Source organism: Acinonyx jubatus, chromosome E2, assembly GCF_027475565.1.
Source record: "Acinonyx jubatus isolate Ajub_Pintada_27869175 chromosome E2, VMU_Ajub_asm_v1.0, whole genome shotgun sequence".
Lineage (NCBI taxonomy): Eukaryota > Metazoa > Chordata > Mammalia > Carnivora > Felidae > Acinonyx > Acinonyx jubatus.
In genome coordinates, this window is record NC_069396.1 from 38456905 (window position 1) to 38473814 (window position 16910).

The 16910-nt window shown below is 49.6% G+C and overlaps 2 protein-coding genes across 8 annotated transcripts in view; one reads left to right on the top strand and one right to left on the bottom strand.

Moving 5' to 3' along the window:
• The window catches only part of PLEKHF1 (pleckstrin homology and FYVE domain containing 1), a 38434-nt gene extending 34386 nt beyond the window's left edge, over positions 1-4048 (top strand). The window contains exon 3 of the transcript XR_003415771.2: positions 645-4048. The gene's annotated coding sequence lies outside the window, so the exon portion shown is untranslated. The remainder of the gene's footprint in view (positions 1-644) is intronic.
• Positions 4049-5316: 1268 nt separating this feature from the next.
• CE2H19orf12 (chromosome E2 C19orf12 homolog) lies at positions 5317-15098 on the bottom strand. Of its 7 annotated transcripts, none has more exons than XM_027044573.2 (4): positions 15003-15098; positions 13105-13361; positions 9755-9924; positions 5317-6380 (listed from the first exon to the last, which is right to left on the bottom strand). In XM_027044573.2, the coding sequence occupies exons 3-4, from the start codon at positions 9912-9914 to the stop codon at positions 6115-6117; spliced, it is 426 nt and encodes a 141-aa protein (XP_026900374.1). In that variant the 5' UTR covers positions 9915-9924; positions 13105-13361; positions 15003-15098; the 3' UTR covers positions 5317-6114. The 7 variants fall into 7 exon arrangements, with proteins under 7 accessions (XP_026900374.1, XP_026900375.1, XP_026900373.1 ...); XM_027044574.2 differs by lacking the exon at positions 15003-15098 and adding an exon at positions 14677-14953 and having other exon boundaries at positions 13215-13361; XM_027044572.2 differs by lacking the exon at positions 15003-15098 and adding an exon at positions 14677-14953.
• Positions 15099-16910: the final 1812 nt, after the last annotated feature.

Below are 16910 nucleotides of genomic sequence, written 5' to 3' on the forward strand. Positions count from 1 at the left end.
ACTCTTGGCTTGCAGACAGCTGTCTTTCCACTGTGTCTTCACAGAGAGATAGTGAGTGAGGTCTCTGATGTCTCTTCTCATAAGGGCACTAATCCCATCATGGGTGTCCCGGCCATGGTCTCATCTAACCCTGATTACCTCCCAAAGGCCCCACCTCTAAATGCTATCATGTTGGGGGTTAGGGCTCCAGCCTATGAATTTGGGGAGCACACAATTCAGCCCACAACACCATCCAACCTGCTCTTGACCTCTAACAAGGACCTCAAACAAGCCCAGATCCTGAACTTCAGAACAGAGAAGGAACAGAAAGAGGTTCCTGGCCCTTTGCAGGGAGATGTCCATGTCACTGGCAATCCAAGTGGAAAAGAAAAATCTTTCGTCTTTACATTTTCTATTATGTATTTTAGAGAGTTGTGATGCCTGATACAGTAGCCACTGGCCACATGTGGCTTGACATGTGGCTAGTCAGAAAGGAAATGTGCTATAAGTATAAAAACTATACACCAGGTTTCAAAGACTTAATATTTTAAAGGAAGGAAAATATCTTAATAATCATTTATATCAATTACAAGTTGATAATATTTGGTCTATTTGGTTAAGTTACATTATTAAATGAATTTCATCTGTTTCTTCTTGCTTTTTAGAAATGTGGCTCACATTTGTGGCTTGTGTTAGATTCTGTTGGCGAGACACTAGAGAGAAGACCCCACATCCAAAATGGTTCCCGGCATGGCTGACCTTCCTGCCAGAGTCCGTGGGTACAAGTCCCACGTGCCTGGGGTGGAGCTCAAGGAGTTCATGTTACAGTGGGGCCATGCCTCTGAGGAGGTAGGGCCCCCGGAGCACGCTCGTGAAAACTCAGCCTCGAGTCCAGCCCAGGAGGCAGCCCCAGGGAGCTGGGGACCAGGCTGGTCCTTGTGTGGTTTAGGGACAGGTAAAGCACTCACACTTTGTAACACTAGAACGCCCGTGGGCACAAGATGCCCACAACGCAGGGCCTCTTGTCTGCTGCACACTGCTTCTTCTGAACCATGCCCTCACCGCTTTGGAAGCCTGGAAGGTCACCAGCACCCGTTAGAATTTGTCTTTTTCTTTATTCCCCCCAAGCATGGAAGGGTGAAACAGCTGTAAGGTAAACAATGTGTATGGAGAAGTTCTAGCGAATTTCATATGCCCATCCCCATTTACTACTTATTAAAATTGGCTATTAGTATTCCATTATATTGCCCACATATGCAGTTTGACTATGTCCCTGTTGCTCAGCACTGGGGCTGGTTCCCTTTTCTCCTGCTGCCATAAACAGCAGTGCTATGAATATCTTTATCCTTTTTCCATTTGAATTATTTTATTGTAATGTTTTCCCTGAAGTGAAATTTGTTGGCTGGAAAGTGTACACAATTTTATGGTTCCTGTGACTTTTTTTCTTCAAATCACTCTCCCAAAAGACTGTATCACCAAGTATTTCCTCCAGCACTCTGTGTGTGTGTGTGTGTGTGTGTGTGTGTGTGTGTGTGTGTCTTCCTGCAGCCCTGCCAGTTCTGGGTTTGATCACTTGTATTTATTTTTACCAATTAATTGTTATGTAACAGAAGCTATTATCCTGGCATTTGCTTTGCAAATGAGAATGAGTGAAGTCCTTCCCTTAAAACTCATACAAATTAAGTAAGTAGCCATCACTTCTGTAGTTTAAAGAAACACTTTTCGGCTCCTTCTGTGTGCCAGCACTTGGGATACCCACAGCTGCCCTGAGGCTACAATCCAGCTGGCCAGCTCGAGCTTCACCTCCTGACCCACCGTTATCAAATAGTCCAAGAAGCCTCCTCCGGTTAATAAAGCCATTTACCTCCTTCCAACAAACTGAAAACGCATCAGTCAGCCCCCTTTCCCTGTGTGGTTTAGATGAATCCTGGCATTTCTTAATTGCCATATGTTGATTGTTCAAGATTGAGACACATTCTGGTTTCTATGCAAAAAGATTGCAGGAGACATGGCTGATGTTCTGTTCATGGCTTATTAAAACCTCAGGAAGACCCTAGCCGCCCTCCCAAGGGGAACTCAATAACAGGCATCCTGGTGGAGCCACGTCCTGGCCCCTCAGGTAACCCAAGAAGGCTGGGAGGGAAACTGACAGAGGATGTGCATACTTGACCACTAGATGGCACCTCTCAATAACTAATGGGGAGAGAATTGCTTCCTTCCAAACCTCCAGCCCCATTCCTGACAGCCTCCCCACCATGCATTGCAACACACCCCAGTCGTGTTTACTTCCAAGCCAGACATCTCAAAAAAAATAAATAAATAAAATAAAAAAACAGAAAAATAAAAAAGTTCATTCTAGCTAAAAATACACCATCTGCCTGTGAAAAATCTTGCCCGGCGCTGTCATGTCAACACCCAAAGCAGGTTAATAACCGGCCCAGAACAGATGGTTTCTTTTTATAATTACTGGGTCCCCCCCCACCACCAGCAAGGCTTCTTCCTCAGCTGCCTCCTTACCCTGCTGGCAGCCCCCTAGTGTTTCCTGGCCACCCCGCTGCCACCGCCCAGCCAGCTACTGCCCTGCCAGCCACAGGGGGCCAGCCCATTGCCAGCCCTCTGCTCAGGCCGTAGGACCCGGGGGCTTTCAACACCACCTGGGAAGACGGCTATCAGGAGGTCACCACCCCAGCCTTGTCAACCCCACTATCAAAGAAAAACTAATCAAGCCAAAATGTCAGTAATCACTCAACAAATGAAGTTTAAGACACTTATCATCCTATTTCTGGGTGAGGATACAGTGAGATGTGCACCCCCAAACCCTGTTGTGGGGAAAGCAGATTATTAACACTGACTATCTAGAAAGAATTTTGACAGAATATAACAGCTTTAAAAAATATTGTATACTGGGGTGCCTGGGTGGTTTAGTCTGTTGAGTGTCTGACTTTGGCTCAGGTCATGATATCATGGTCCATGAGTTCAAGCCCCGCATCGGGCTGTGTGCTGAAAGCTCGGAGCCTGGAGCCTGCTTCGGATTCTGTGTCTCCCTCTCTCTCTGCCCCTCCCCTGCTAGTACTCTGTCTCCGTCTCTCTGTCTCAAAAATAAATAAAATTTAAAACGTAAAAAAATATATTGCATACTTAAAATTGTTTTTTTGGAGAGAGAGACAGAGAGTGTGGATGAACAAGCAGGGGAGGGGCAGAGAGAGAGAGAGAGAGAGAGAGAGAGAGAGAGAGAGAGAATCCCAAGCAGGCTCCACGCTCCGCGCAGAGCCAGATGCAGAGCTCAGTCCCACAACCCTAGGATCACAACCTGAGCCAAAATCAAGAGTTGGACACTCAACTGCCAGAGCCACTTAGGCGCCCCTATTGCATACTTTTTAATACACTAATTTCACTTTGAGGAATATATCTGAAAGACTATCGTAATGTAAAATATGGAACGAATGTTAACACAAAAATGTTCACTGCAGCAATGGAAACCATACCAGGGATATGGTTAAGTGTGATGGAATGTTATACAGCCATTACATATTTACAAGGAATTTTAAATTATATCACAAATGTTACTTAATGTTAATTGGTAAAAGTGTTCAAAGAGGCCTAAACAGTAAGAACACAAATATGGTGGAAATATGCACAGACAGCATTAAAAGGTTTGCATGAAACACACCAAATTTGCTAAGGGTGATATTCTGAGGGGTGCCTGGGTGGCTCAGTCAGTTGAGTGTCTGAATTTTTTTTTTAATGTTTATTTATTTTTGCAGGAGAGAGAGACAGAGCGTGAGCAGGGGAGGGTCAGAGAGAGAGGGAGACACAGAATCTGAAGCAGCTCCAGGCTCTGAACCATCAGCACAGAGCCCAACACGAGGCTCAAACTCACAGGCTGTGAGATCATGACCTGAGCTGAAGTCGAACGCTTAACTAACTGGCCACCCAGGCGCCCCATGAGCATCTGACTCTTAATTTTAGCTCAGGTCATGATCTCATGGGTTCCTGCGATTGAGCCCCATATCAGGCTCTGTGCTGACACCTCAGAGCCTGCTTGGGATTCTCTCTCTCTCTCTCTCTCTCTCTTTCTCTCTCAAAATAAACAAACATTAGAAAACAAAGAGTGATAATCTAGGCAGTAAAACATCATCCTTTTCTGGATTTTTCTAAGCTTTCATCAGCAAACACTAACAAATAAAAGGAAATGAATGGTTTTCAAAGACTGTTTAAAAACAGAGTTAAGGAATACTCTGGGGAGAGGACTGGTACAGGGGTCCCTGCAAGAGGAAGGCTTGCTTTTACATTTGTACTGTCTGACGTCTTCTAAGTTTTGTACCAGGCTGGTGTTACCTATTGAAAAATAAATAAATGAAGATTTTTTCATAGAAGACACAGAAATAAGAATACTAACACCATAGGAGCCGAAAGGAAATCCTGAAGGGAAAGTGCTTTTACTTCCTATGGAAGACAGGACTCAAGGTCTGGTCTGCCCTCTTGGGCCCAAAGTCCAGTATGGGTCACTCCAGGACCCGGCTAGTCAAGGGTGACTTCATTCAGCAAGGCCTGCTCCACCTGACCCATAATTGGTCACCCAACACTTGGGCCAGTGTTTTTCCAAGGAATCAAGGCAGGCAGGCCAGAGGGGCACTTCAGTGGACATCAGTATAGGGCTTCTTACCTAGGACCCCTGTGTCCCCTGGGCCTGGGAGAGTCAGGCCCACCCAACACATAAGTAATGCATGGGTGAGGCTTCCCCCAACTTCCCAATCACCCTCTATGAGTTAGAAGAACCATCCAAATGGCCCCCTACCTGCACTCCATTAACTCAAACAGCACATCAATGACCAGTGGCTTAATCAGTTCCAGGGGTGTGGCCTGTGCCAGGGCACCTAACTTGTATTAGCTGAGGCCAGCTAAAGAGCACCTTTTCTGTGAGATAAAGGCTCAATCCTTCCTTAATCAGCGTGGGTTCTAATTCACCCTGAAGTTTCCTTTACACCAATGGAAGAGCTGGAACACTGGTTCTCCTTAGCAGGAGGGCCTCCTCCATACCCCCAGGGAGGCCCATGCCATTTCCCTTCAGAGAGAGCCCCAAGTTGCTGTCCTGCCCAGGGCCTGGAGACCTAAGGGGCATTCTGCAGGTGCCAGGGGAGTAGGGGAGGCTCAGGGCAGGGTGCACACATGGCAGCACAGGGAGGCTGAAGCAGGAAACCTGGAAAACTGGGTCTCAGGCACTGGACTTGGGAGGCTTCTGTCATCCTTTAGAGCCACAAATCCAGCATTCCCTTGCACTCCAGGTGTACGACTCTGGGTGTTACAAATGCTTTACACAAAATATGTGAGAAGAGGCCTGCTCAGAAAACATTTATTGCAATTTGATAACACCTAGTCAAGTTACGGTTCCGAAAACAAAGTGAATATAGTATTAAGGGAGAATTTAGGGTGGACGCATTTCCTAGATTCTATCAATTCAGAAAGAGCAACACTTTTTACTGAAAGTACTTAATTTGAAAAGCAAACCTCAAGAACTACCACGACTTTTCAGATGGGGAGAGTAAGCCCCTGGGACAGTGAGAGCCCAGGTATGCCACGTGGGAGAAGGGCTGGGGGCCTTGATGTTGTGGCTTCACTCAACATGCCGACCGCCCCTCCATGGAAGGGACACTTGGAAGTCACTGGCCAGGGAAGGGGCACATGAGGGAAATGTGATTCCCTCATGGGCCAGCTCCCAGGTCCTGAGACCCAGGGCCCCAGGGGAGAAACAGGTCCCGTAACAGGTGCTTAGGACAGGCGTCCTCTAACAGGTGCTTAGGACAGGACTCCTTCACAGGTGGGGAGGTGGAACACAGGGGCCTTCCGCCACACTGCCTTGTGAGTAACAGTGGACCCGGAAAGCTGTCACTGATGTCGCTCTTCACCAGCCCTCCAGCCACAGGGTGGTCAGTGCATATTAGTGCACACGACCCCAAAACACGACGTCTTCATAAATAATCTCCAGAGCATGAAACCGCGCCGCAGTAACCTCTCCAGCAGCTTTCATTCCACGCAAGGTAACACACTGATGATGTGGGGCTTTCCCAAACCCCCTGTCCCCTTCTGTGGGTCTGAATCACGTACACGAGACCCCTGTGTCCCAGGAGGAACGACCTAGTCATCGTACTGAACTTCGGCCTGGAGCTCCTTGGTGACATAGTTCACCAGCATCGCCAGCAGCTGCTGCTGCAGGGCCTCACTGCCCATGACCAGCGTGGTCAGCTGCACGGCGTCCATCCACTCCAGGTGCCTGACGATGGCGGTGGCTTGATTAAAGAGCTTTTGCTGCTCAGCGGGTGGCAGCTCCATTAGGATCTGAGGAATTGGCTTAAACTGTCCGCTTGTCATCCATGCACCTAATAGACCCCCGACGGCCCCCCCTAGAAAACAAGGGAAGGCTTAATTAGTTGGGCCGTAATCATAAATGACGGTCTCAGGTTCTTGCAGAGAGCACGTCCACCACCATGACGAGTAGGCACATTCAGGGAGGGCCAGAACGGGCTCGGCTCTGTGCCCGCTCTACCCCACAGTGCGAGGGGCAGAGGTTTATGTGGTCTTTAGTCCATTTGGGTCTGTATAATTGACACCCAAGCATGCCCTTCCTTAAGCTCTGCACGAAGCGTCTCCCACCTCATAGCTGTGCTAACTACAATCTTTTCCAGGGGCCGAAGGCTCCCATGCTTCCCACAAAAATCTCTCTCATCTGAAAGGAGAGAGCTGGGATCAAGTGCATTTTTAAGGAGAATTATCTCAGTGGTGAGGCAGAGTTTTCTCCATTGAGTGTCTAATATGCTCTTTGCCCCTGAACTTTGGAAATTTCTAGTGAAATCATGTGCTTAAAGGACCCTGGGGACAGATAAGGAGACCTTTACTCTTGAAACAACTATTTTTAATGCAACCCCTCCAGAGTTGTATGATGATAAATATCAGATTTAACTTACTCAACTATTTCTTTTTCAGCGGCCCCAAAAGGGCATAATCAGTGTTTTTAAATGTAAATTTATGATCAAATTTAAGGTGCATGATTTGGGGACTTGATGTCCTTATGTCAATGGAAAGTCCTGTCTAATCAAGTGGGATGCAGGTTTGTTACAGAAAGGCACCCTGGGGCAGAGGTCTCAAACCCTAGTGCCTTCAGGGGCCAGGCAGGGGGCTGAGAGGAATGAGGAAGGCTGGGTGAGCCTGTGGGTGACAGGGAGCTGTTTCCCTATCTAAATGGGCCGTGGCCACCCCTTGCCAACCCATTGGTACTGCACAGAATGCTAGATTTGTATCTTCAAAAGGTCCCATGATTTTCAAATATCAATGATCAGGTATTTAAAATATGCAGCCCAGCTAGCTGGACATGACAACTCTCTTCCAACGAGTAGAGCAGAGCATGGAAATGGGAAACGGTAACTTCACAGTGGAGAAACCTGGCAAATACCACCTTAACCAGGTGAGCAAGGTGGGTGTCACCAGGGAGGCCCTGTGGGTGTCACGTGTCCCTGAAATGACACTATGAAATAGGCACACCACCTCCTTCCATGGTCCATAACCCCAGGCTAATCACGAGAAAGTCATCAGGCAGACCCAAACAGAGAGGCATTCTACAAATACCTGACCAATATTCCTCAAAGCTACCCAGGCTGTGAAAGACAAGCAAAGTCTGAGAAACCGTCACAGACCAGGGGAGACTAAGGAGACGTGAGGATTAAATGCAGTGTGATATCTTGAGCTGGATTTGGGGACAGGAAAAGTTCATTAATGCAAAAACTGCCAAAATCCAAATAAAGTCTGGAGAACAGCTAATAGTCAGGTATCAGTGTTGGCTTCTTAGTTTTGACAAACGTATCATTGTAATACAAGACATTAATGTTAGGGGAACAGAAACTGGGTGAGGGATATACAGGAATTCTCTGCATGGTCCTGCCAACTTCTCTGTACATCTACTACTGCTCCCAAATAAGAGGTTTATCTGAAAGAATACAGCCCCGGGCCAGGGAGGACCCATATGTAGGCTGGACCCTACACACACGCCGTAAACCTGCACCCTCTCAAGAAGCACACCCTCCCCTGAGACAGAGACCAGGCCAACATCGAGTCCTGGAGCCTCAGCACTGCCCCTGGGCAGGCTCCCCTTCCGCTCCTAAGGCAGGGAGGATTCTGGGGAGGGAAAATTAGTAATTTACAAGTTTTACTGAACTTTTCCCCATGACACCCGTGAAGTGCTTAGAGTCGACAAGAGTTGCACACATCTGCACTAAACCTTTATGAGAACATCAATATTTGATTTAGAGCAGCACTTAATGCAAAAAGTCGCCAGGAATATCGACCAGCAAATTACTAACTCTTTGGAGAAGAGAAAATTCCTTTGTTTTCTGGGTAAAATGATACTCCCGCCCACGAGCAGGGGCTGCAAATAGCGAATCCCCCGGGTTCTCTTTGCAGACATCCTGTTCTCCACCAGCTTTTACATAATCCGAATAAAATATATGCTCCCACAATGGCATCTGAGAACAGCTATATGATAAACGATCCTATCAAGACCGCCCCTGAGTGCACTAGATGGGGTGGACAAAGATACAGAATGTCGCTGAGGAAAGAGGCAATGGCCTGGTCTCCGCCCTCACTGGCTGCTTCTTGGATGGTGAGAAGCTGAAGTCAGGACTCACTAATTCACAGTTTGGAAAGGGAAATGTACATGTGGAAGGTCTGGGGCCACCCACATGCTGATTTACTCCCCAGCGTGATCTCAGCTTCATGAAATGTCCTCGGATATGCCCATCCTGCTATAGAAAGGCAGAAGAGAGCAGGAAGCCATGCTGGGGAGCTGGGAAACAGAAGCCAACCTGGCAGACACACAGTCACCTCTCCAGCCTATACTCGTGTACAGACAGGATTTCCACCAGACTCTGAGCTCTCCGATGTCCCCAGCACAGCCTCCCCAGCACAAGGCAGGCATTCAGTTAAGTATTCACTGAGCCCAATGCAGCAGACCATGTCTTTAGCCAATGCCCCTATGTTTCAGGGTCCATCTGAGGCACCTCAAGGGAGGCATAATCCAGCCCCTCCTCAAGTCAGGCCCACACAGCAGCCAGCTCACTAATGCCACCCTAGCCCACGGTTCAGGCCACACAGGAATTCTTCCTTCCTATTCCTAAGCCAAAGGAAGCAACCTCATCCTATCTCCAAGGAATGATGGGAAAATCAGCCAAACCTCCATTCATTGCCAGAAACTGGCTCTCAAATAGAAGCAGGTGGCAAAAGAAAGGGGCAGGGATGGCCACTCTAGCATAGTTTATTGCTGTTTCTGCATTAGATTGTTTGCTTTCAGAATGGGGCAGTCTCTCTGAATGGGCTTATGTAAAATGGCCAGACAGCATGTGCTCCTAGCAGGTGCTCAGCAAATCCCAGCCTCCTCCCTGGTTCCCTTCTGCAGTGATATGCAATGGTGACGGGGTTAGGAGACTATCCAAGGGACCCAGGACACCCCGATATCCTCGGACTCTAGGACACACCCCTGCGGGGAGAGGCATCCCCCAGGTCTGCATGACACATGCCATTTCCAAGAACACCCTGCACTTCTGACACATTCACACTCAGAAGCTGCGTTTTCAATAGGATACATTATGTACACAGAGATCATTTCACAGAAGCAACTTGACTGAACATCTCACACAGGACAGAGACCTTTATGAGGTCTCTGTGGTCTCAAAGGCCTTTTTCACAACACCCACCAGGCTGGCTGCCCCTGCAAGGGATTCACGCTTACCAACAGCTAGCCCAGGTGGGCCTCCAACCAGGCCCCCGACGAAGGCCACGGCCCCTGTGACCAGTGCTCCCCTCCCAGAGTGCTTGACGGCCGCCTTCATTTTCCTCTCCTCGGAAATGGAGCAGAGCAGCTTCATGATGTCTCCTACCACGACGGGCATCTCGGCAAGCCTCAAAGGAAGCATTTCAGAGGGAGACTTTCAATGGGTGTCAGTGTATTTCCACCCAAATGTTACTCTCCCTAGAGTTTTGAGGAAGAGTCCTCATTTTTCAGCAGAGAACAGTAGCTCCACCATACGCACGACCGACAGCACTCCGTCACGTGAAAAGTTGTCACAGACAAAGCAGGGTAGCATTTAGTTAACAAGCAAACAGAATCAGCAGAATGGGTGAAAGGTCTTCTTTTCTCTCTGCTTAACTTCTGACTTAGGACAGATTAAGGAGCAACCCCAACTGCAGGCTCTACCAGTTCACCACAAGTGAGGCAAGACTGACCTCTCTTGCATCAGCGACCGTCCTGCTGGCTCAGGCATCCCCAGTGTGCAAAGCCTGGCAGGGTGCAGAAAGTCCTGGCCTCAAGTCCTCTTTTGTGTGACAGTGCAACTGAGATCATGCCAAGCCAGTAAAGGGGAAAGTGTTGGGCTGTGAGACCACACCGGCCTTGTGCCCGCACTTGCCCGCTGCATGACCCTGAGCAGACCATCACATTCCTCACCTGTAATATGGAGACAAACCACCTACAAGCTGGATTCTTGAAAGGTATAAGTAGAATGGATGCAAAGTGGCCAGTGTGAGTCTGGAATACTGCAGGCCCTCAGACATGATGGCTCTAAATGGACATTCTGGGGGTGCCTGGGTGGCTCAGTTGGTTAAGCGTCTGACTTGGGCTCAGGTCATGATCTCATGGTTTGTGAGTTCGAGCCCCGCATCGGGCTCTGTGCTGACCGCTTGCTCAGAGCCTGGAGCCTGCTTCCCATTCTGTGTCTCCCTCTCTCTCTGCCCCTCCCCCACTTGTGCTGTGCCCCCCCCCCCTTAAAAATAAATAAAATGTAAAAAATAAATAAACAAATGGACATTCTGTTACTGACACACACCACTCCTAAACCCAATCCGGTTCTGCATGTGGGGTATCAAAGACAGAGACAGGATGACATGGTAATATGAAACAATCAGAGAATAAAATAAACCAAAGAATTCCAGGGGGTTGCATATGTTTGGACAGAGACAGATGGGCCTTTGGAACAATGACCTTAGAAAACTTCTCTGAGGTCAGGAAATTGTTTGCCATACTGGGGGAAACTGGCAGGCAGGCAGGGCAAGGGCAGGGTGGGCTCTGACCCAGGGTGGGCATGAATGGAGAGCCACTACAGTGATGGGCCACCCGCCTGGGCTGGGGGCTAAAATCAAAGCGGCCCGAGCTGGTGCTTCTCCTTCCTGCTTCAGCTGTACGCAAGACTCAGTGGGTACTTCCTTTCCATCACTCCTGTTTTCACTCAGGGCTGACACATTTGCTAAAGGAATGTTGCTAAAGGAACTTGCAAAGTTTGGGGCAGACCCTGTTGCTCAATATCTTTTGGTTACATCTTCTTTTTGACCCAAGGATAATCCAGAACCAGCCTCTAGTGTAAAATTACCCTCCCAACCCTGGGAGAGCAATTTGAGCCCTTAGAACGAAGTCTGTGGGCCTACTGGATCACCACAGTCAGGTTTCAGAACTTCTGTGCAGTCCCCAGAGAGGTAAGAAGTCTCCTGTGCTCTGGTCCCTGCAGTATTGTTGAGATCAGTGATTCTCCTCAGTGCACGGGAACCACTGACGACCTTGCTAAGTACAGCCAGCAGGAGTGGGCTGAGATTGTGCATTTCGAACAAGCCTCCAGCTGGCCTTCTAACCCCACTTTGGACAGCAAGACCCTAAGAGAGCGTGACCTGGGACATCTGACATCTCTTAATTAGTCCTCAAGTTCAGAAACTGCAAACAAGCATCCCCCGAATGGGTCTGTTTGACCAAGTGGGGTATAGAGGCAATGAGGGGCAGGCCCTGAAGGGCCGCCCGAGGGACTGGAGGAGAAGTCAGGATGCCCGTTCCTGCTTTGGCTGCATGTGTCCTGGACCCATCAAGGCACCTCCCAGCTTCCAGGCACCTTTGCTCACTACTGGCAGCCTCTCACAGAGTACATGCTGCCTTCTCCTCCCTGGAAGGCAGCCCACTTGAGGGTCAAGACTTGTCCACTCACAAGTGTCACAAGAGTAAAATAGCATCACAAGAGCTAAGGGACTGCACACAGCAGAAGTCACTAAAACATGAGGGGATGGAGGGTGGGACTTGATTCACCCAGTAGCCATGGTCCTGTGAAGCTATGAAAACAAAATGAGTTTTATTTCAAATGCTCATTTATTTCAAATATTGATAACCAAAGGCATTTAATTTCATGGTCAAGCCTTTCAAAAAGCTAAAAACTCTCCTGTAGAACGTCTAATCATTGTATACTTTATATCTGGTTTATATCTAGCTTTTTATCAGTCAATTATGCTGGGGAAAGGGAGACAAAGCTCCCGTCCTAGGAAAGCCCCTCTGGAAGCTGCAGTGAGCTTCCCATTTCCGGGCACATGAAGACCCCAAGGGTGGTCTGCAAGGCTGGCCTCCTGGCCAGTGCACTCTGCCCAGACACCACTCCTAAAACAGGTTTTCTGCAGCATTATGATCTGCACTCTCGAAACCGTTTCTGCACAGCAAGAAAACGCATGTAAATGAGGCAGGAAACAGCCACATCACGCTCTATTGTCCATCAAAAAAACCCTAGCTTCCGACCTGCTCTGATTGACTTTATGTAAACCCACAGGGGCTCATAAGGCATCATTGTGCAAGTGCTGTTCTCAACCTCCACTTTGCCCAGGCAGACCAGCACAAGGCACAGGCCCAGGGCTCTGCAGAACTGGAGGACCAGCAGGTGTCACGGTGTGTGGGAGGGCAGGGGAAGAAGTGGCCCAACTCTGGCTGGGCTCAATAGCTCTACACCACAGAAAGCAGTAGCACTGTGGCTGCCTCAATCCAAGAGAAAGCTGGCTTAATTTCCTTGCAGGAATCATTTTAGAAGCTAGACCATCAATAGACTCTTGTGGAAGAAAGGTTTGTAACCCCATCTCCTGAGTCCTTGCTAAAAAGCTCAGCCTCCTGACTTCTCCAGGCTTGCCAGATTGAGGGAGGAAGCAGTCTTGCTCCTTCTCCCACTCCAAGCTTGCCTTTGTCTGTAAGCAACAGGGAGGCGAGGAAGGAGGGAGGAGGGAGGAAGAGTACTCTGATGGGGACAGACCTCAGAGGCTAGGAATGGGGCCTCCCCTCCCATATCACACCTATTTCAGAATCAGATTTGTCCACAAAACAGGTTCTGGTCACAGAAAGCCCATCTGCCAGCCACAGGGAAGGCAAATGCCAACTTGCAGCCCTGGTTTTCTCCACGCACCAGGCTGGTCTGCTGATTACAGCAAGGTTCTGGGAAAGAGGGAGATGAGCCCATCCCTGAGACTGCAGCGCGGCTTTTTGAGACGGACCAGATTGTGAGACAGGAGAGAGAGGAGGGCTTCAGCGCTAACACAGACCTCCATGCACCCTGTTTAAAAAACAAAAAACAAAAAATTAGAAAAGCAAGCCCCTAAGGACTCAAACAGAGATCTTGCTCACCTGCAATCTTCAGTACTTTCTACTTGTCTGTTGGAAGTCATCAACTTGCACTGTATGCACTGGCTCCTGTAAACCTGGTCTTCCCACCTCTGTATGCCCTGGGGCCAGGGTTACTCCTGGATCCCACCAGCATTGTCAGATTAGCTCATAGACTTTTTTTTTTTTAATTTTTTTTTTTAACGTTTATTTATTTTTGAGACAGAGAGAGAGAGAGCATGAACGGGGGAGGGTCAGAGAGAGGGAGACACAGAATCCGAAACAGGCTCCAGGCTCTGAGCTGTCAGCACAGAGCCTGACGTGGGGCTTGAACCCACGAACCGCGAGATCATGACCTGAGCCGAAGTCAGCCGCTTAACCGACTGAGCCACCCAGGCACTCCGCCCATAGATTTTTTAAAAACTCAGCTGGTTGCCAGTTTTAAGAGATCTGATTTCACATACATCTGATTTCAGATTTCTCGTAAAAAAATCGAAAGAGCAGGGTGCCTGGGTGGCTCGGTGGGCAAGCGTCCAGCTCTTGACTTCGGCTCGAGTCATGATCTGGCGGTTCCTGAGTTCCAGCCCCCAATGGGGCTTCACACTGTCAGTGCGGAGCCTGCTTGGGATTCTCTGACGCGCCCTTTCCCTCTTCCCCTCTACTGCTCATGCTCTTTCTCTCTCAAAATAAATAAATAAACTTAAAAAAAAAAAAGAAAAAGAAAAACAAACATCAAAAGAGCAAGCCGCCCTGGCCTATCTTCTTGTACCACGGAGGTCAGAGCAAAGCAGGTACTGCCTTCTCTCTGTCACAGGCCCGGGCAGAGTGACCTTACCTACCTACCTACCTGGCCCATGAACAGGCCGCTGTGCAGCCTCTCAAAGTCTGTTTCCTTTTTTCAAGGCTAAAGAAGCCACCTGTCCTCACCAAACTAATTCGCCCCTCCTAAATCATTGACATCCATTCGGGTCATCTCTAAACGGTCCCCATAGGGCGAGTCCAGGCGTGCTGACTCACCCGGTATCCTAACTAGGACTCCGTCCTGACCCCCCCCCCCCCCCGCCCCCGCACCTGGGACACTGAGGAGGGTGATACCCACCCACCGGGTTACTGAGGAGGACACATACACGTGGGTAACTGAGGAGGTCACACACACACACAAACCCGGGTCACTGCGTGGCACACCGCTGCCTACGAAACCCCCTCCCCCACCCCCGCCCCAGTCTGGCAGCCTGGGTTCTAAACCCAGCTCTGCTGCTACTGCTTACTTCTGATGTGACGTCAGCCTCTCCGTGCCTCAGTGTCTTCATACGGAAAATGAATACCCTAGCAACGTGACAGGCTAGGCCCGGCAGCCCGCAGGCCTCCCGGCCCCACCTCCTGGGCGCCCGGCCTCACCCCGCGCGACGCCGGCGCACGGAGGCCCTTCCCCCCGCTGGGAGGCGGCCCGCCGCCCGCGTCGCCGCCGGGAGCCCCAGACCCGCGCGACCCGAGTCCCGCGCCGCCGAGCGTCCCCCGGCACCCGCGGCGGCCCCGGCTCCGCCCTCCCGCCTTCCGGCTCGCCCGCACCGGGGGCCTTCCGGCCGCCACTCACCCCGGCGCCGCGTAGCTCCGCGCTCCCGCAGCCGGCCGGGCCCAGGCTCGCCGCGGAGCCCGAGGGAGCAGACGGCGCCCCTCCTCCTCCTCCTCCTCCTCCTCCTCCTCCTCCGGGCCCAGGCCTCCGTCAGGCTGGGCCGTGCAGGCTGAAGTCACCGTGGTCCCCAAGCTGCGCTCCAGCGCGTCCATCCCCTGTCCTCTACCCCAGCCCGCACACGTTTTAGATGCGCTTGGCACCTTGCAACTCCCTCAAGCCCGGAAAGGCCTCCTGGGATCCTCTTTCCCTTTGACCTTTGATTCAGGATCTCTGACCCTCAGGCCTAGGGACTATCCTCCCTCCCCTCAGCGATCATGGGAACCACGGGAAGCCCAGCAACCACGGGAAGCCAAAGGTACTAAATTAATGTTCGGTGAATGTATGGGCCAAAGTCCAACATAAGCTGGAGGCCGGTGCTGGCACCAGACGCCTCTGGGTCTGGGGGGTTGAAAGGCTAAGCGCTGGCTTTACTCCCAGGGTTCCAAGGGAAGGGGGACGTCCAGCTTCCAGGACAAAGCTGAGGTTGGGGAGACTGTTGGGAGGGGGCAGAGGTGGGGAGGGGGTGCAGGGGATACTTTCGAGAGAGTATCCAGGAGATTCCCCCCACCCCCGTCCTCCTACACACGGGCTCACAAGGGCTGGCCTTGAACCATTTCAAATCTGAAAAAGGCTCTGGTGGCTTTCCGTGGAGTATACCACTTAATCCTGGCAGTAGTCCTGTCACCTAGGCATGGTTGTCACTGCTATATTACAGATAGGAGAAGCCGGGTATGGAGAGGTCGGTCTGCCCAAGGCCACCCAGGTAGGGTGTGTCAGGGTTCAGACTCTAACCTGGGTCCACCTGGCTCGAAGACCTTGCTGAACCCAGCACTTAGCCTGGCTTTCCAGGGTACTGTAGACACCTGGAGGATGGGCCTCTTTTACACCACCAGTCATCTTGTTTCCTTTTCTTCTTTTTCCTCTTTTGAGTGGGAAAGTACACACATATGTATATACCACATATATACACGCATATATACACATATAAATACCATGTATGTACACACACAGATATAAACACATATGCATATATATATATATATATATATATATATATACCATATATTTAAACAGACATATATACTATAATATATACATGCCCCAATAAGGTGTTTTAAAAAAAAAGGTATATATATTTGCTGACTTAAAAAAGCTGTACGTATTAAGGTATATAAGCCAATGAGTTGGGGGATAAGCATATACCTGTGAGACCATCATCACAATCTATACCATAAACATATCAATCACTTCAGAAGTTTTTTCCCACTCTCTTTATTATTACTATTATCGTGTGTGTGTGTGTGTGTGTGTGTGTGTGTGAGAGAGAGAGAGAGAGAGAGAGAGAGAAAGAGAGAGAGAGAGAGAGAGAGAGAGAGAGAGAGAGTGTTGAGAACACTTAACGTAAGATTTACCCTCTTTAGTATACATTTAGTGTATGATACAATATTATCAGCTGTAGGCAGTATGCTGCATGGGTTCCTAGCATGTATTTATCTTGCAGAATTGAAACTTTGTACTCTATAACTATCATCATTTTTGTTACTTCCGTTTCCCTTCTGTCCTCTTGTGAGAAAGGGCCTTGAGCATTAACCAGGGTTCCCTGGCCACAGTGAAATAACCCCATCCATTTCTGAGTAGGAGCTTTTGTTGAGTTTGGGTGACATTCAACAATGAAAGTTAACTGAGGCTAAGAATAGCTCAATCATCTCCAGGCCCGGACCTGGGGGAGATTCTCTAGTTTCTCTGCAGGCAGCTCCCTCTGGTGGCTCATTAAAGAATTGGGCTGCTGACTCCTTCCCCAGAGGTGGTAAGGGGAGTACTGGTAGGCAG